General features: G+C 29.7%; 1 protein-coding gene across 2 annotated transcripts in view; it reads right to left on the bottom strand.

Moving 5' to 3' along the window:
• LOC135954021 (uncharacterized) overlaps positions 1-21,811 on the bottom strand; it is a 154,683-nt gene that overhangs the window by 47,873 nt on the left and 84,999 nt on the right. For both annotated transcript variants that reach the window (XM_065504067.1, XM_065504068.1), the window contains exons 6-7: positions 9,600-9,776; positions 3,733-4,500 (exon numbers count right to left, since the gene is read on the bottom strand). In XM_065504067.1, the coding sequence (XP_065360139.1) occupies positions 3,733-4,500; positions 9,600-9,776 (945 nt within the window). The remainder of the gene's footprint in view (positions 1-3,732; positions 4,501-9,599; positions 9,777-21,811) is intronic.

Raw genomic sequence — 21,811 nt, 5'->3', positions numbered from 1 at the left:
GGCTGGTGTGCGTGGGTTGGAGAAACTTGAAGAACTAACATTAGTAAATGCTACCGGGCGAAGCCGGAGCGATCAACTAGTATTTTATAATTCTCAGTTAGTTTATGTGAATTCTAGTATTAGTAGTCCTGATGAGATGTCTAGGGGAAGCAAGAATCTAAGTTCCGCGTATGAAAGTTAGCCGACCGTTGATGGAATGTAGCTGTAAACAATAACAAGAAGTCATTATGAGACCAGATCCGAAGCTTTTATATCATTTTTATTAACTTATCTTAGCCAAGAGAAAAGATAAATCACGGTTTATTGTTGGTGTTTTGTTTAAGCTTTGATATTTTTACAAATAAAGCTTGAGTGTCTGTAATTCTCAAACACTCTATAGTTTTATTTGTATAATATCTTTAGTTTTTCTAAAGCCTTTTGGGAAAAGGTTTCCTGATGATCTGGCCTAAGCAACCAGTGAAATGCGCATAGGAACTAGCTTATCACCCAACAATAAATTTCATTGAATTTATCAAACTAAAAATTGTGAATTTAGCATAGAACAATTTTACTAAAATACTAATTTTGTATTCCCGAATAACCTTTTAACGAGAAATTATTTAATTTTGACATGGAAGGCAAAGATCACCCAGGCCAGCAATAAAAGCTTGAAGACCAAGAATTGGAGGCATTATTCCATGATGAGTGTTGTCAAACTCAACAAGAGCTTGCAAAATCATTGGGAGCTACTCAATTTCAAAACGTTTGCGAACAGCAGGATTTATCCAAAAGCGGGGAAATTTTTTACTATACGAATTGAAGCTGAGAGACCTTGGAAGACGATTTTGCATGTCCGATATAATGCTTGAACGCTATAAAAGAAAATCATTTTTGCATCTAATTTCATAACCCGAAGCATAAGAAAACGCGACCAACCAGCCGAATAGACACCAAAGCTCAATATCCATGGCGCTAAAGTAATGTTCTGTATTTGGTGGGAGCAAAAGGGTCCTATATATTAGAAGCGAGAATTGTCAGAAAAACTCCCAGAATATGCGGCCAGACATGAAACCGTAATATTCCATCATGACAACACAGTGGTTGGGAAGTTTCACCACCCCCGCCTTATAGTCCAGACCTTTCCCCGTCCGACTACTATTTGTTTCGATTGATGCAGAACGCTCTCTCTAGGATACGCTTCACTTCAAATTGGCTTGATTCGTTCTTGGCCTTAAAAGATGAGCATTTCTTTTGGCTCCGAATCCATATGTTGCCAGAAAAATGGGAAAAGGCCAATACTTTGAATAAATTTATATTTTACAAATGTTTCAAAATAAAAGCTAAACATTTGAAAAAATCCCGCATTTTTAAGTAATACACCCAATAACTTTACTAAACTAAAGGCATATCGCCTGAAATAGCTCCAAAACCCGAAGATCTCTAAAGAACCTGAACGGCCTTACCATATTTTAGGTTAGATTACGTTTTATTTGAAGTAGAAAATTTAAGTGATCTTTTTCTCAATTGCATCATCCTTTTCCTCAATTGGAATTCAGTAGATTTTTGGTTTTTCATATAAAATTTAATTTGCAGTTTAACACCATTTTCTCAGTTGGACATCTTTTAAGCAGCTGCCGTAGATTTTTGGTGAAAAATATAACCCAGTATGCAAAATGATTCGAAGTTATGTCGAAAATGAATCATTTTTTCGTAAAATTTTATCGATATCGACTTCGATATAATGTCGATAATGTGCGTGTTTTCCTGAGTAGAGTGCAGAGCGATAAAGAGTCGAAAATTATTTATTATTCTGATTCTAATTTTTATCGATATACTATACCTTTTTCGGTATTAAAAATGTTCTAAATTGATTCGATTTCGATTAAATATATGAACAATTTCGTATACTTTATACCATCGAGCAATTTCTTCTTGAAATAATGCATATTCAATACCTTTATTATTATCCAATAATGTTGCGTTAGATGTGTTTTCATTTTCAAATGCAATAAATTTTGCACATATTTCTGATGTTTGCTGATTATGAGATTCGAATTGTCAAAAACAACATCAATAATTTACTGCGCTTTTCTTTTAAGACGTCTTTGATAAATTTTTCGTGTTAAACTATATTTTTATGAATATGTTATTGATAGGATAAGAAATAAAATTTTATTTTCTCACAAATTAACAAAAGAATAATATGTATGTATATGAATTTGTCAATTTGTGCAAAAATAAAATTTGACATTAAAAAAAAAACTCGAACATTATTCGCCATTTCTATAAAATATTAAAATACGATATTATAAAAAATGTAGATTGGATAGAGCATCATAATAAATTCATATTTTCGATTTTAATTCGAAATAAGTTCGATAAAAAGAACTGACTCGAAATGTTGCATACTGGGAAGGGATCAGATTGCTTTTCTCGATTGAACCTATATTAACGTTATTCTAGAATTGTTTGCAAATACTAATAGCCAATGTTAAATTGTTTTCATTTTTCATTCTCTCAAATTAACGATAATTCAAAGTAGATGCCATCTACATAGATTGGATTCAATGATTCGTCCTTCAAATTGTATTAATTTATCTTCAAAATTCAAAAAGTTAGTATCTTTTGCTGGTTTTACTTTAAAGTGGGCGTTGCAAAGATTAGAACAATCGCATAATAATATTTAAAACTATGGCGGAATGTATAATTATATTGACCCACTAATGAATGTCCTTGTGAAATTTGACCAATTATATTTTAATGATAGGAGGTATTTTCATAAGGTGGACGCAAGTATGGACCTATACATCATTAACATTTATTTACAAAATAATTCCTATAGTGCTTTTGAATTATGAATATTTATTTTTGCAAATATGTATTGACATTCAATGGGAGATCGCAGCGCCATGACATGAACAAATTTGCCATCCCACAAAAAAAAAAACAAACAATAAAAAGAAAAGAAAAACATACATAAAATACGCGGAAATTTGAAAAAAGATTTGACGTCATGCACTGCAATAAATATAAATAATATTCCTCTAAAAAAAAAACACAAAAATAAATTTATAAAAAAAAGTGAAATTAAAAATAGATGACGACATATGCACGACTATATTGTACAAAATGTTGGTTGATAGAGAACATATGTGTGTGACGACTGGACAAACGTACAAATAAAATTGAATTGACATAATGGAAATTTATAGTTTTAAGTAGATTTTTGTTGCTTTACATCCCAGCAAAATTGTTGAAGGCGAAACTAGAATGAGTTTCCATCTAATCTCTCTCAAGCAGAAATCTGTTTATCTGATGTTTGTTCATCAAAACAACTTAAGTGCAATGGTATCGAATAACCTCTGATACTCAATTTACAACTGTAAATGGCGGAAACACATTCGTTTTATATCTAGAAGTGATTCGATTGACTGGAAGATCTTATAATCACGGTACCCATATATTGTCTAACTTTAATAAAGTGGCTTCAAATAAGCCTTGGACTTGACTTTCACACACATAAAAACACATTCACTTTTCACAAATTTTGCTGGGTTTCCAACTTTCACAATCATTTCAAATAAAACAACAATTAATACCTCCATTGTTTGCAGATAACAAGCCCAACGTATTTCGTGTTTTGTAGGTTTTAGAAATTTTGGCATTGAACTCTATTAAATAATTAAATTAAAATACAAAATTACATCAGCGCCAATTAAACGCTCTGTTTCTCTTTCATCGCTCTTTACTCACCTCTATGGTACGTTCAAAATACTCAAAAGCCAAAGATGTGGTCTTGGCTGCTGCCAAACTGTCAACACTTTGATTATTGATCTCTTGCAATTGCTTGCAAACACTATCCAAACTGCGATTAATATCCATAATGTCATTCTTAAATTGTTCCAATTTCTCCAGACGCTCCAACGACGACATTCTCTCGCTATTCGATGACTCAAAACAGATGCGTAAGTTCTCCAACAATTTCAAAATACGATCGGTATCAATTTCCTTGGCTCCGGGAGGCTCCAAAGCTCTAACACGATCAATCAATAGTTCTGACTGGGTGATGAGTGATCTAAATTTATCCATGACCATTTCACGGAATTTCTCATGGTCGGCTATGCAACGTTCGATGGCATCGTTGCTATTCTGCTGGTATTGCTGTTGCTGCTTCAGGAAATAGCTATCGATTTCGTAGCGCATTTTCGTAACATTTTCCAAAAATTGTAAAACACTTTCGACAAGTGTCTTGTAGTCGTAACGTATGCCATCCAGTTTGGCTTTCAGGGTTCGTAGGTTGCTGATGACCTGTTCGATTTTTTGCATAGATTCGGGATCTTTCGTTTGAATAGCGAGCGTGGTGTGAACACGTTCTTGTATTTCGTGTTGTGCCTGGTCGATGTCTTGCAGCACCAATTTCAATTTGTCTTGGGTGGTCGCATGTAGCTGTTTGGCATCAACAGATGTTGAAGTAAATATTGGATATAATTGGGTATCCACGTGTGTGGTTTTCGTAGCGGTCTGTGTGTGTGAAAATGGAATGAAAGAGAATTGGTTATTGATTTGGAATGAATTGTAAATAAATATTCGATATACTAATTGAAATGTTTGATAGAAAGGTTATTGAACATTAAATTAAAATGGTGATGATCTTGGTAGCATACCTGCTAAATAAAGAAAAACTCTTGGCCCAATATTTATTAATTTTATTTAGTTTTTTTCATATTGAACTGAAGACTGTGTATTGAGGTAATATTATGATTGTTCAAAATTTATTGAATTACTAGACTTTGTTCAAAAAATTTCAAGTTATCGTGTTTTCTATATTTTCATGCACAAGCATGTAATCAAATCAAAGGATTTGCATTAATTTTTTGTTTCGATTTATTGGGACCGCTATTTCCATATCTACACGCAGAGAAAAAATATAATTGGACATGGTTACTGTTATAGTCACAGTAACCATTTACATGATTGTGGTAACCATAATATGGTTAATTTATGATTCACATGATTGTATCAACCATATATATGGTTACAGTAAACAAATATATGTTTGTGGTAACCATATTTATGATGAATAATTTTATCATAATATGTTTTTCTCAGATTATGATAAGCCTTAAGCCGAGAGCAACATAATATGATAAGTCCTTCATCATATGAATGGTTGTCACAAACATATATTTGTTTACTGTAACCATATATATGGTTGATACAATCATGTGAATCGTAAGTTAACCATATTATGGTTACCACAATCATGTAAATGGTTACTGTGACTATAATATAGTTAAAAAACTTGTAACAATATTGAAATGGTTACAGTAACCATGCCCAATTATATTTTTTCTCTGCATGTAGTTTCTTTGTATGCTGAGATAATCATTTCTTGTTGGATCAACTCAAAGAAAATTAAAATAGTTTCTGCAAATTTTCATTTTGTTTGGGTCTTTTGACATGACTGATGCTGGGACGGACCCAAAATTCTGATTCGTTTAGTAAATTCTTCCTTTAGTACTGGCATTTCCTCAGATTATGTCGGCATAAGGGTTGGCATTATTACCATTCAGAAAAATTTTATTATGTAAACAATCCTCCTTGATAAAAGCCCTTGCGATCACATGATATTTGTTAAATCTATACTAAGCGAAGCTCCTATTTGACATACTCCAGCCGGACAAAGTTCGTCTATATAGAAAATCTTTCTAATTCAGTTTAGAAATACAAAACTTGTTAACAGCAATTAAAATGTTATAATCGAAACTGAAAAAATTTCAATGAGAAAACTAAATAATTGTATTGGCTACAAATTCGGTTGCCACAAAACTCTTATCTTGTTGTGGGTATAAACTTTCATGGCGGCTAACTTTTTCAAACTTTCTATCAAAACAAACCTGTTATGTTCTCTAGACAATAATCAGAGACTTTGTCAATTTCAGTAGAGGCGTTCTTTTCTTCAAAGTATGATCGACCGAACCATATTAGATTATTCTTATCAACATTGAAATACCAGTTATTGTATATACCTCAAAAACTAAGAGGTATCCCAAAAATTGCCACCATTTGTGCACTAAATTAAAGCAGATTAAAGCTCTTTTATAGCTGGCAGTTTAGGGTTAACAAAAATGGAGCATTACATGAGAGATTAAAGCGTATTCATGTTAAACAATATTTAAAAAATAATTATATTGGAGGCCACAGTTCAAGTAAATCATCCTAAGCGAAGATAAGCACATTTTCACCCGATTAATCATTAAATTTTCTAGCGTAGTTATCATTTAGCTCCAACATTATTTGCTGCCTTACTAGGCAAATAGAGTTTTTGCTGGAGCATGAGACATTTCGTGATCGTGTTCTCTCTCATTTGAAGAATCAGAATTTACCGCCTTAGCACGTGTGATTTTACACCATGGAATACCACTATTAATGGTGGTCAGTCAAAGGTATATTCCAACAAGCCCACAACCATCAGTGTATTGACTGAGAAATTTCAACAAAAATTCAAGAAATGATCATGAAAAATTTCCACTAAAGAGAGGGTATTTGCCAGCAATGCCTTGAAGGCTATTTGCCTTAATTTATTTTCCATATAGATCCCTATCCTGTGAACTTTATTATTCAATAAAAAATATCAATCTAAAGAAAAAACTGTATTATCTATTTAATTTAAATTCTGAACAGAAATTTTCCTCCCTATTAATGGTCTGTTCCAGTACTAGTCAGTTTTACAGGTTTTTATCCAGAATTAACAAAAACAATTAAAAGAGCTATATTCGGCAAAATTAAAAAAAAATTTCATATCAATTTTTTTTTTATTTTTTTTTTTAAAAAATTTTATAACAAAAATATGTTTTCAAAAATTTTTTTTTTTTTAATTTAAAAAAAAAATAAAAATTTACTAATAAATTTTATGGCAAAAAAAATTCGGGTTAAAAAATATTTTTCTCGATTTTTACCCATTGTAGGTTCGACTTATTATGGCGTTATATACGTCGTTGCAAAGTTATTTGAAATGTCTATATTAATGACTTAGTAATGCACATATAGATAAAAAATGTCAAAATCGAGGTTGCCCCGGTTTTTCCTTTTATCTCAGCCATTGTTTTGTAAGATTTTCTCGATTTTAAATAGCAGCCAAGTCGGGTCTATAGCGGATATATTCATGTATGTAAGTTATTTGGGTGCTACAGAAAGTAAATTTCTACGTGGCTATATCGTCATGGCTATACCGACTCCGCTATCTATAATGATCCAACGTAAATTTCGTCTAACTCAATGTGTGTAAAGAAATAGGAGCAAATTATGATAAATAATTCTTGAAAACCATTTCTCAATAAAATTTGAGTTAAATAGATAATATTTACAGCTGATGTAAATACATTACACATAGCGAAGTATAGCTAAAGTAATTATTTTCACAGTGCAACCCGAAAAAATAGAACCCTATAGGGACACCACTGCGTGATAAAACACCAATAGAAAAAAACCGTGTCTCTCAGTTTTGCCCAAAGTCATGCACTTTTTTATGGGCCCCAACAATTTGGGGCCTCGGTGTCATTTTTGCAAAAAAGTAATCATTTTCTCAGGCTCATATCTTGCAAACCGTTCGAAATGTTTACTCTCTGAGGCAGAGTTGTAGCTCTTGATATATAGAACAAAAATTACGAACATATAAAATCAAAAAAAACTTCATCTTCAAGATCAATATCTTAAAAAACTTTAAAAAATTCGATTTTTTTAACCTTTTTCCCCCCTGTTCCTTAGATCTCAACAAACAACTTTCTAGAATATATGAACTTCCTAGGAATGATTCTTAACACCGTTTATGTAGCGCTTAGGTAGTCGCAAAAGTGAAAAACCCAGCAAAAACTTCGCTTACAAATGCTACAATGTCTTTTTAATAATGTCTTTTTTAATAACTTACTTTTTAAGTAGTAAAGTCTAAAAAAACAAAATAAACAAACAAAACAAAAAAACTGTTACTTTTTTTCAATTTGCCCATTTTTTTATTGCATGTTTATTTTTAGAAAAACAGAAAAGAATATTGCATTACTGTGTGAAAACCATTATTTGATGCACAATGAAATAACTAAGCAGTGGTGTAGTGAGCATAACGGCAGACTACCAAACAGAAGGTTGCAGGTTCGAATCGGGTCTGCGACTTATTTTTTTTTATTTTTATTTTTTTGTGTAAATAAAAATTCTATAAATAACTCTACTAACAAAACAACTTATTTCTGGCCAAAATATAAAGGATTACTTTTGGGACATCGCGAACAAAAATAATGACTTCTTACAGTAGAAAAATAAGTAGTTGAATCGTCCAATTCCCCTTATTTTTCGGCTTATTTGTAAGAAAAGTTTTTGCTGGGAATTTCCAGAAATTTTGTTTTTTCTTCACATCAGCATTAAAAGAGGGAAATAAATCTGTAACTTCTAAACCCCTAGATCACAATTTTTGTTCTTTATGATAAGAGCTACAACTTTTCCTCAGAGAGTAAATCAAAAAGTGAAGAAAATTATAATTTTTATGCAAAAATGACACCAAGGACTCAAATCTTTGGGCAAAACTATGAGACACGGGTCCGTATATGGTTATATTTCCATGACTTAAAAAGTTACACACAGTGTTTTTCAATGCATTATTTACAAAATTTACAATAAAAATTTAACTTGAGCTGGATTAATTTAAAAAAATCTGTTGTATTTAAAAATCTCCACATATTCTTCATTTGTATTCATATAAAAGTGTATATATCAGTGGCCGGCATTCCAGGGCCGAACATAATCGGTTATTTACCTGTAGACAACACGAATGCCAACGAAGTTCATAAACATTATCAAATAAGAATTAAAAATCAAAATCAATAGCTGCACAGATTTCTCCAGAGAAATAAACTGCGCTTATTGTAATCCATATTCCATTTTCTGTTTATGTCCAGCACTGTTATAAATATATTTGTAATTCGCCATTTTATTTCTCTCTTAACAAATAGTTAACTAAGAAAATTCACCGAAATGCTAATATTTGGGAAATTCCGAATTTATAAAAATGTGATATTTATAATTAAATTAAAACAATCTGTTATTTAAAACAATAAGTTTCTTTAACACAATATAAAAGACCATTAAAAAATATGGTAATAATTACCATGATAATGAAGTGATAAATACTATAATAATAAAAATTCTGATCGTGAAATTAAAAAAGTGAAGATTTACATATTTATGTAAAGGGCCTGGCACCTTTACATAAATATGTAAATCTTCACTTTTTTAATTTCACGATCAGAATTTTTATTATTATAGTATTTATCACTTCATTATCATGGTAATTATTACCATATTTTTTAATGGTCTTTTATATTGTGTTAAAGAAACTTATTGTTTTAAATAACAGATTGTTTTAATTTAATTATAAATATCACATTTTTTATTTTAATTTCAAATTAAATGTATGTATTTACACATATAATTATTTTCATCACATTTATTTCAAACTAATATTTTCTGCATTGAAACTCTTTTACCAAACTCCTTTCTCCAACATTTCAATTAAAGCACTTTTATAAATAAAATATTAAAATAAAAAAAACTAAAACTCTAATAATACTCACCTCTGCATTATCACTCATGATCTTTTCCAATATGGTTTCCACTTCACGTTTTTCCGCTATATGTGTTGTCCAACTTTCCAAACTTGTTGTTACATCGATCTGTTGCTTACTAAAACCATTTAGGATGTCTTCGACAGCATTTGCTGAGGATTTTGTATCGAGATATGGATCCAAAATCTACACAAATTCCGTTGATGCGTTCACAAGAAAAAAAAAGTTGTTTTTTGTTTTCGTTTTTTTTTTTCAATATTATTTTCGAAAGAAATATACAATTTCGATGTTTATGCGATGCGAGAACGCAGACGAATAAAGAGGCGACAGAAATAGACAAGGGAAAATTGGGAGAGAGAAAAAAAATTAAAGAAAATGGAAAAAATTAATTTAGACATACTAATGTTGTTGTAGTTGTTGTGTTTAGTATATAATTTGTTGTTGTTATTGTTTTTAGTTTTTCCTTAAAAAATAAAAGCACAGAATTTTTCCAACAAAAGCATAAACTGAGTTAGTGATAGTTTTGTTTGTTCTACTGTGCAAATACTCAAAAATAAAAGAAAAGAGTGAACAAAAAAAAATATATTCGGTTTAGCTTGATCATATCTATGATACCCTACGTTTTGTAAATGCTTGCCTGGTATAATGAAAACTGAAACAATATTTAATTAAAAACTTCGTGTAAACAATTAAAAAGTTGTTAAATATAACAATCACTTTAAAATGGGTCGTAATATGTTTAATGATTCGGTTGAGATGCTCCAAAACAAATCAATAAAATTCTGACAGATGCCTTTCATCATTGATTGATGTATGTATATAAGTCCGAAATAGCACACAGGAGCTTCTTCAAAAAACAAAGATCTCGCAACATCACAGCAGACATAGAAGTCTGCTTTTTCGAAAAACAGACATCTCGCAACCGATCGATCACCATGTATTAAAGCAATAAATTCAGAATTGTATGCCAACATTAGTTTGTCAGAAGTTTAAAATAAGAGCAACAAACTGTCAAAATCATATAATTTTCAAACCCTATAATGAACTTCTAAAAGCAGAATTACGCAACTGATCGATCGCGTTCTATTAAAACAATAATTTCTAAATTATAAGCCAGCATTAGATTGTCAGAAGTTTTTAAAAAAAGGCTTAAATCGAGAGAGACTAGATCGCCACGTATTAAATCAATAATCCAGCATTAGTTTTTCAGAAGTTTAAAAAAAAGCAACAAACTGTCAAAATCATATAATTTTCAAACCCTATAATGAACTTCTAAAAGCAGACATTTCGCCACTGATCGATCGCGATCTATAAATAAATTCTAAATTATAAGCCAGAGGCCGAAATCGAGAGAGACATAGAAACCTGGTTCTTCGAAAAACAGACACCTCGCAAACGATCGATCGCCATGTATTAAAGCAATAAGCCTGCATTAGTTTATCACAAGTTTAAAAATAAGAGCAACACACTGTCAAAACCAGATCATTCTAAAAGCAGACATTTCGCCACAGATCGATCGCGATCTATTAAAATAAAAACAGATAATTTTGAAACTCTGTAGGGCAGATACAACCCTGGGACCCGGGAAGTAGAAAAATTCTTTCGATGAAGATTAGTTTTAGAAACGATAAAGTCTATTTTACCATAACATAAATTTTAGAATTTATTCCTACAATTTTGGAAATAATATTTTAGCTCTAATGTTTGATTATCATTCCATTAGAGAATTTTCTCCCATTTTAGTATATCTTCAAGTCGTTGTATACCCAGCACATCACACACATTTTTCATTTCCAAATCCCTACATACATAACTTTTGTTTATATAGGAGAATAAATATTTATTTATTTTTTTTTTCGTTTTATTATTATTTCTTGTGGCTGTGTGTTTTTGGTGGAGTTTAAAATTAAAAATATTTATGGTAAGAAGCCAAAACAACATGGCCATGTTTTATGTTTTTAAACACAAAACTAAAAAATAAAAGCCATTTAAAAAAGAGTTGTATTCTATGAAATGATTTCTATTTTCATCATTTGCTATACAAAATGATTTTAGAAATTAACCAGCAGTAGCAAATTGGAAAGAAAAACTCAACCACAATATATAGAAATTTGTTGAGATTTTTTTTTTATTAAAAGAAAGAGATGTTGTTTTCCAATTTGTGCACTTTGTCTGCGATCACAGTTTATTTCGTTTATAAATGTTTATCATGTTTTCCATTAATCAACATTAACTCAAAATAAACATTTTGCAACAGTTGCTTAAAATTTTTTAAAATAACAAAAATTAAAGGGAAATAAAAAAACGAAACACAGAGGATTTATGGAAATATTTTTGGTTTATAGCTTTTTTCACCAACATTAATAAAAATAAAGATATTTTTGTGGGGTTTTTTTAATATTTTAGGTACCCTATTGAAGTTATATTTAATAGCGTAAAACGTTTGAAGTATAAAGTTCGAAGGACCATACAATTCGTGTAAAAATATACATTCTTCGCCTATTTATTCTGAATGGAACCAGCTATCATTCACTTTAATCGTTATTAAAATGCTAAAGTTGTGCCACTTACTCTGAATAGGGAAATTTAAATTTCCATCCGACCATGTAAACTTTGTATTCAAACTACAGGTGGCTATTTCGAAGATAATGCGACGAAATTATAGAAGTGAGCTTCTAATAGTCCCTGGACGAACACAAATAAGACTTTATCGAACAAAAATATACTCACAGAATTCTGAACAAATAAGTTTTATGTAAGAAGAAACCAAATTTCAAAATATTGAACTGATCGATAACTAAACATAGATCTTATATAAGCACTAAAATCGAAAATCAGTAAAATGTTCATAAATCCCAAATAAGGTACCAAGATTTTAATTTGAGCAGTTAGACAATGCGTTTTCTTTGTTAAAGAATATTTGAACAAGTAAGAGAGCTATATTCAGCTGTGCCGAATCTTATTTTAATTTTTTTTTTTAATTAAAATGTTTTTTTTTACTTTTTAAAATTATTTTTTTTTCAATTTCAAAAAAAAAAAATTTTGGATGAAAACAAATTTTTATTGGAATTGTTATTTTAAAATTATTTTTTTTTAATTTTTTAAATTGTTTTTTTTTTTAATTTTTTTTTTTAAATTTTTTTAAATTTTTTTTTGTGAAAAAAAATTCGGGTTAAAAAATATTTTTTTCCGATTTTCACCCATTGTAGGTCCAACTTACTATGGTATTATATACGTCGTTGCAAAGGTCTTTGAAATATCTATCAGTGGATATCCATATTGTCAAAAATAGGTCAAAAATCGAGGTTGTCCTGGTTTTTTCCTCATATCTCAGCCATTTGTGTACCGATTTTGCTAATTTTAAATAGGAAACTTCTCGAAAGCATGTCTGACAGAATTATTGAAGATTTCGATCCCAAAGATATCTGGGGTCTTCAGAAAATTGATCTATCTATAAGGATCCAGAATATATATACTTTATAGGGTCGGAAAATTATATTGTGGAAATTACAAACGGAATGACAAACTTATATATACCCTTCTCACGAAGGTGAAGGTTTTTCAACATTCGGTTCAGAATTGGTGTATTTGACATGGAAGACAAAGATCATCCAATTGGAGGCATTATTCCATGAAGATTGTTGTCAAACTCAACTAGAGCTTGCTTGCGAGCAGCATTATTAATCCAAAAGCATGGAATTGATGCCGAGACACCTTGAAAGATGATTTTGCATGTCCGAAATGATGTTTGAACGCTATAAAAGAAAATAATTTTTAAACCGAATCATTACTTGCGATGAAAAATAGATCCATTACAAACCAGCCGAATCCACACCAAAGACAAATATACATGACGCTAAGGTAATGCTATGTGTTTGGTGGGACCAAAATGGTCCTATCTATTATGAGCTGCTGAATTCCGGCCAGTACATCACATGAAACCTGTACCGAAAGCAACTGGTTCGTTTGAAGCGAGCATGACTATGCCCCGTCCTACTACTATTTGTTTCGATCGATGTAAAACGGTCTCTCTATGGGTTACGCTTCACCTTAGAATAGAGCATTGGTAGGCGTTCACATTGTTCAAATTACGAAGATTTTCGTCAATTTACACGTACACAACCCGAATGTAAACAATATAGAGTAAAAATGCAAATATTTCAATCAGTTGCTTGATGTTGTTGCGGATATTTCATTTTTTACGCACACATGTACACAAACTAAATGCCTCTATTCGCCTACCAATGGAATAGAGCATCCGATATTGGCTTGATTCGATCTTGGCCTCAAAAAATAAACAGTTCCTTTGGCTCGGAATCTATGTGTTGCCAGAAAGATGAGAAAAGTTTAACAATACTTCGTATAAATGTATATTGTACAAATGTTTCAAAATAAAACTAAAATTTGGAAAAAAAAAAGTTCCGCATTTTTCACTAAAATAAACGAAAAATATTTTACTGCCTCACGATCATAGTTGGGGGTAGTGCACTAATTTTTAACTATCACTAATAGTTAGTGGTAGTGTAAAATATTTCACTAATTTTTTTAATGTTTAGTGATGAGTTGAAAAATATAAGCCTCACTCAATAATAGTGATAGTGTAGTTAAAATTTTTTAACTAATAATATTTTGAAAATAGTTAAAATATTTTTTTTGCAGCCTAATGAAATAATTTTTTCTACACTAAAATTTTTAGTTAAAAAAATATTCCTGCACTATTTTTTTCAACAAAGAAATGTTTTACTCTATTCATAGTTTAAGTTAATATATTTAAGGAAAAAACGTAAAAGCGGTATATAAATATACAAATTACAATAAAAAGAGAAATAAGCAATTACACATAAAATAATTAGCGACTATTGGCTTTAAGTAAAACAAGCTTTTCGAAATTCGAATCACTTAATTTATTTCTCGGAGGAGAATCCACCATTCCACTAAAAGAAAATAAACGCTCTACTGGAGCAGAAGAAGCCAAAGGCGTGTTAAATTTAAAAAACATTTGCCTTATTATTGGATATTTTTTGAGACTGCAAATATCAGTGTCCGAGCTTAAAAGGAATGCACGTATTTCATTTTCTATGCCATCTTCCTGAACAAAGGTTGAAGGTCCTAATATTGAAGATGTTAATAAACTAAGTAATTTCTTCAATAACTTTTTCACTTACTGTCAATTTCCCCAAAATCTAACAATCCTACATTATCAGTGTTTTTTTGTGTTATTATTTCTTCGGATTCTGAAAAACACTTTGAAGCTTGCTCAACAAACATCTGTATATTTAATATTCTAGTTTAAACTGGAATAACTTCATGATCACTAATTTTGAATATATTAGTGCAAAGAAAATTATTCAAGCTTTTTTTTAGTTATTGTTAAATTTTTTAACTATTTGAGTTTAGTGCTTATTTCTACACTACCACTCAATTGATTTATAGTTAAAAAAATATCACTATCACTAAAAAATATTAGTGATAAAAATATAAGCTTCACTACCACTAAAGCTGATAAAAATTAGTTAAAACTATATTTTTTAAAATAATATTTAGTGCTAGTGAAATGTTGATTGCACTCAACATTTAGTGCACTACCCCCAACTCTGCTCACGATCAACTTACGCTCTAAGAAGAAAGTGACTTTAACGTCCGTAACACAGCCATTTCTCAATCGATTTATAAAAAATATGTTATATTTCAAAGTTAAGTTGTGACTTTATGAATATCGCTATTTCACTACATTTCTTAATAAAAAAAAAATACTAAACGAAGTGATCGAGAAAAACTATAAGTATTTCCGAACCCTTTGACATACAATCAAACGGAATTGCTATATGAAAACCCCTGCATATTTCTGATGTAGCATAGTGTTATTGGTCTTTCGCACCCTATTCATATATCGATGGCTTAATATAGAAAGGTCGTTTCTCAACTTTTAGTTACTTTAAGTTACTGTAAGTGAAAAAAACAACTAAAAATTTGTAATATATTAACATTTAGAAAAGTTGTTTGTTTTAATATAAACCAAATAATATACATTCAAAATTAAATGAATTAGCGCTTTTTCTTTCAAACTATTAATACCCTACATCAACATAGTGAGAAGAGTATTAGTCTAACACCCACCTCAAAGTATACCGATCGACTTAGAATCACTTTCTGAGTCGATTAAACGATGTCCGTCCGTCCGTCTGGCTGCCATGTACCTTGTGCGCAGAGTACAGGTCGCAATTTTGAAGATATTTCGATTAAATTTGGTAATTATTATTTTTTCGGCCCAAGGACCAAGCCTATTGAAACTGGCTGAAATCGGTCTATTATTTCTCTTAGCCCCCATACAAATGTCCTTCCAAAATTGGACTTTATCGGTCATAAATGTTTAATTTATATATGTATCTCAACAAATTCCACTCCAAATAAGTTTTATATATAGAAAATTCATATCACCAAATTTTGTTACGATCGGTCCATAATTAGTCATAGCTCCCATATAGACCCGCTTCCGAAAATCACTTTAACGTGCATAAATCGCTTAAAAATGTTGGTAAACACACAAAATTCAACATAGTTAACTTTAATATAGACATAAATCACACGACCTAATCATGGTGATCGGTCCATAATTAGTCATAGCTCCCATATAAGGCCCACTTCCGAAAGTCATTCAAAAATATAAATTATTGAAATTTTAAAAGAAAAATGTTTTTGCTTTTTACTCACTGGTTTTGAAATGAGTTAGGGCTTCTTTTTAATTACTGTAAATCTGTTATTTGTCAAAAAAGGTAACTGAATTTTTTAAGAGATATGTACTTGAGTTTTGTCTACCAGAATATGTAAAAAACCCGATTTTGAAAAAAAAAAAAAAACGAAACGAAACGATATTAAGCCATCGATTTACAAGCCTCTGAGTAAGTTAGAAACTCAAATGTAAAAAATGTATAATGACCCACTTTGTAATTGAAGTCAAATATTGAAAGAAAAAAAAACTATATTTTTGATAATATTCTCACAAATCTTACCACTGTATTTCTATTTACATACGAGTATATTCAAACATTGTGTTTTTTTTTTTTTCAATTATAACCCCATATAAATTTAAATGCAACATTTTGTCTGCGTATATTTTCAAAATAAACTCCCAGCAATGTCTACTAACCTCCTGATACTTATTGGCAACATTACATTTACTTTTAAATAAAGTGTTTGGAGTTATCTTCTAGCTCTTTTAGTCTAAATTTAAAGCTACAAAAGATTCTTAAGAATACATTTTTGCTGTTCATTATTACAATTTTTAGTGGCTGTCCAACACTTTCAACACTTTTTATCTTGATCGAGGAGTTTATTGTTGAAAATATTTATTTTAATTTTCACAATTTCCGGGATGATTTTTTGGCAAAAAACAGGCAAAAAGAAACAATTTTGAAAGTACATAAAAAGAAAATTGAATTTCAATGTTGTACTTGTGTTCAAGTATTTTCCTAGGAAATTTTTGTTGATTTTTTTTGCTATTTCACTTTCACATTTAAAACAAAAAAAGAACTGAAATGAAGTGAAGAATAAAAACTGGAGCAGTCATTAATAATTTTTTGTTTCTGGTTTACTGAACGTATCTTGTGTTTGAAAAAAAAAACGGCTGTCAAAAATATGTTTTATATATTTTTTTGTACATACAAAAGTACAAGTGTGGCATTTTGAATAGTTTTATTTAAATTTAATTTTGTGTTTTATTATTTATTTTTAAATTGTTAAAAATATTGTTGTTTTTTATTAGATATATTTGTTGTGTGGTGTTCTAATGATTGGTTTGTTGATAAGTTTGGGCCATATGTTAGGCCATATGTATAAGAATGTGTGTGGTTTAGATAAATTGACAGAAATCTTTAAGATTTGCCACCAACCTACCAGTAGCAACGATTTCATTGTATTGAACATTTTGCAATATATGGAAATTTTGATTTTCTATTATAATTGAGATTTAAGAAAATTTTATAAAATTATGTTCAAAGCATAAACATATGCCAATGAATTTAGCATTGATGGAATTTATGACAGCTTATGGTGGTGTATTTTAATTTTTTGTTGAATGTGGGGGGTAGCTTATGTTGAGATTGACCATTGACATGTAAATAAATAATGTTGTATTTTAATTATTGTGTTCGTTTCATCAACAACAATGACGTATTTAGAAGAATAGTCTCATTTGTATGGAACTAACACAAGTCCGCATAAAATAACAACAATTTACTAACAGTTATCTCGTCCCTATAAAAAGTTACACGCTTCCAAAATTGGAATATGTAAAAATGGCCGTATTTTTTAAGTTTTTTCCCAAAAATGTCCGAATTTTTTTCCTTTTATAGAAAAAAAATTTCTTCGGGACTATATACAATTTCTATATGACTCAGAAGCAAAATTTGGCTCACTTGAGCTCACATAGTCCCTCGCAGACCTATTTAAACTTAGACAATTTTGAAAAAATTTAAAGCTCCATAATTGTATAGCGCTATATGTTACTGAATTATATGCAAAGCTTTTTTACTATCATATGGTAAATAACGTCACACATTTTCCAGGTTTTAGGAATTTCGATATTTGAAAATAAAAAATGGCAAGAATTATAATGGGTTCCGAATATTGTTATGATATTTTTAACCGTTAAAATTTTACATTAATTCATATTTTATCTAAAAAACAAAAAAAAAATGGAGCAAAATAAAAAATAAATAAATAAACCTAAATATCTCTTGAACTAAAAAAGATAACTTACATATACTATATGTTTTTTGTAGATCATCTCAAGGAATATTATTAATTTCAGCTCATTCGGATCACTAATGGATTTTTGGGGATTTTTTTTAAAAAATGTGAAACCCAATGTAGCGTTTAATTTTGATAATTAAGCTTAAAGAGCATTATTTACAACTTTGATTTTCAGCAAAGATTTTCATGAAATAATTTAGTACTTATAACTTTGTAAAAAAAACTCAGACCAGCTGGACTATAAATGATCTACTCAACATTCCCTTTCAGAAGTTTAGGGTCGCTATTCTGTTCCAAAAATGCAGTTGGACAGTGTAATTAAATTTAAATGGGTTAAAAAGTTGTATCACTATTTTTCGTGATTTTATTTGCTTAGAGACCTATTAATGTGAATTTACACTAACTTTTGGAAAAAGTTATTGGAATTTTATTTTATAATTTTTAATGATTTCATTTTACGTAAAATGCAATTCAATTGGTTAAACTGATTTTTTAGTTAAATTACTACTATTTTTATAATAAAAAATTACAAGTTTTTACAATGAATTTCCAAAAGTTTATAAAATATCCTTCTGGGAAAGTTTTCGGAAAGTATTTAAAATTCTATTATTTATAAAAATTATAATACTTTTTTCCAATATAAATGAAGAATAAAACCAATTTTTTAAATCATTTTTAGTAATTTCCTTAATTTTTTAAAAGGTACTTAAAATACTACTATTTTTCAAATATGTTAAACTCAAGCTTTTTACGGTCTTTAGCAAATATTTACTTAAATAAGTTTGATCTCTTCAAATTACTTTCCATTGATATCAAATACCCAGCTAGCATTTCTTGGAAATTTTAATCAAATTCGAGTAATTTTTGATACTTTAGCGGGATTAAAAAGCTGGAATATGCGTTCATTTTCTGATCGTAATTGATTTTATCCGGAGAAATGGTACCTTACCCGCGACTCTTCTTGATGAGTCTTTTATGTGTCAGTTTTTGAGTCGATTTGCGGTTCATTTTCGAATCATATTTTAATAACTTTTGAGTCTTTTCTGAGTCTGTACAATCAAAAACAATAATTCAGGAAACAATTTTTGGTCTTCCAACTGCGTAAGATATAGTTAAAAAATAAATTTGTAAACAATTACATTTCGAACATCTGAATGATCTATTTATGATTACTGTACATTTTGTTATTGTTATACCCTACACCACCATAGTGGGGAGGGTATTATGCGTTTGTGCAGATGTTTGTAACGCCCAAAAATATTAGTCTAACACCCACCTTAAAGTATACCGATCGACTTAGAATCACTTTCTGAGTCGATTAAACGATGTCCGTCCGTCCGTCCGTCTGGTTGGCTGGCTGGCTGGCTGTCCATGTAAACCTTGTGCGCAGAGTACAGGTCGCAATTTTGAAGATATTTCGATCAAATTTGGTACATATTACTTTTTCGGCACAAGGACCAAGCCTATTGAAACTGGCTGAAATCGGTCCATTATTTCACCTAGCCCCCATACAAATGTCCCCTCGAAATTGGACTATATCGGTCATAAATGTTTAATTTATCTATGTATCTACACAAATTTCGCTCCAAATAAGTTTTATATATACAAAATTCATGTCACCAAATTTTGTTACGATCGGTCCATAATTAGTCATAGCTCCCATATAGACCCGCTTCCGAAAATCACTTTAACGTGCATAAATCGCTTAAAAATGTTGGTATACACACAAAATTCAACATAGTTAACTTTAATATAGACATAAATCACACGACCTAATTTTATGGTGATCGGTCCATAATTGGTCATAGCTCCCATATAAGGCCCACTTCCGAAAATCACTCAAAAATAAAAATTATTAAAATTTTAAAAGAAAAATATTTTTACTCATTTACTTGGTGTAGGGTATTATATGGTCGGGCTTGACCGACCATACTTTCTTACTTGTTTTTCAAATAAATCACTTTTTAATCATTAATAGGAATCACTTTCGAAGCATTTTTTGAGCATGTCAGTTTTAGGTCATCAAAACTAGTCGAAAAATACTTAGCATGGCGTTTAGTCACCCAATAATCTTCCAAAGAAGATTATTAAACAGAAATGCTTTTCTAAAAGAGTTTTTTATGAGCCCCTTTTCTAAACAGCTTCGACTCATATTTGACAAACATTTACGAATCTTTTTTGAGTCATTTTTAAGTTTGATTGTTGTGGTCCTGTTACAAACAAAAACAATACGAGTAGTACATCAAACAATTTTTGATCATCCAACTGCGTGAAATATAATTACAAAATACATTTTTAAACAATCGTTAGAACACCTGAATTATATATTTATGATTGATGTACATTTTGCAATGTTTTTCAAAATAAATCACTTTATAATTTATTTTGATATTAAAACGATTCTAGAATAATTTTTATAAAAAGTACCTAAAATACTATTATTTTCAAGAAAGGTGAAATCTAAATTTTAGTACTTTTAAGCAGTTTCTTTACTAATAAAAAAATACTACTATTGTCACAAAATTTCATTCCAATGGAAAGTGGAATTAAGTCCATATTTTGCTGCTTTAGAAAAAGTAAAACGAATGAACGCACATTCAATTCTTGAAGTGGAATTGATATTTGTTTGTAATTAATTGTTTTTCCCAAATTTGTATTAATTTTCTTTACAAAACTTAAATATTGTTTTAAAATACAAAACGTTGTCAAATAAAATTAGACAAAAGAAATGATTAAATCTTTGGGAAATTAAAAAAATCAAATGATATCTGAAGGATCTAAAATCAAATCGATCAGAGTAATAACTATGAAATTGAAAACATTCGGAAGAAAATGTGTGTCAGGCCTGATTATCATTTTGAATAATTAGGCACATTTTTTTAAAGCACTTAAAATAGTACTATTTTTAAATTTACTAAAATCAGTTTAAACAATTTCTAGTGTCTTTCCATTAATAAAAAATTAATAAAATTTGAGTTTGGACAAATTTTCAAAAAGTACCTAAAATACTACTATTTTTAAAAACATACCTTCTTATGGGGTAAAAACGTTTTTTTTACTATTTTTAGGAAATTACTACAATTTTTCAAGTGATATTTCCTTTGCTTTAAATACTAGTTATTGAATTAGGGATATTTAATCAACTTTAAAATTAGTAAAAGGTGTTTGGGGGACATTTTTGAAAAATTATTTAAAATACTACCATTTCTCAATTGAGGAAAAATCAAGGTTTTTGCTATTTTTTAAAGATTTTTTCCACGTAGAATATTATGCAATTGATTCTAAGTTCATTTTGAAAAAAGTACCTAAAATACTACTATTTTTAAAATTTACCAAAATCAGTTTAAACAATTTCTAGTGACTTTCCATTGATATAAAATCAATAAAATATGATTTTGGCAACATTTAAAAAAAGTGCCTAAATTACTACTACTTTTAAAAACTAAAATATATACCTTAATTTGGGGTAA

Source organism: Calliphora vicina, chromosome 3 (assembly GCF_958450345.1).
Source record: "Calliphora vicina chromosome 3, idCalVici1.1, whole genome shotgun sequence".
NCBI lineage: Eukaryota > Metazoa > Arthropoda > Insecta > Diptera > Calliphoridae > Calliphora > Calliphora vicina.
Note: the sequence above shows the minus strand (reverse complement) of the source record. Positions and strands in the feature narration are given on the sequence as shown.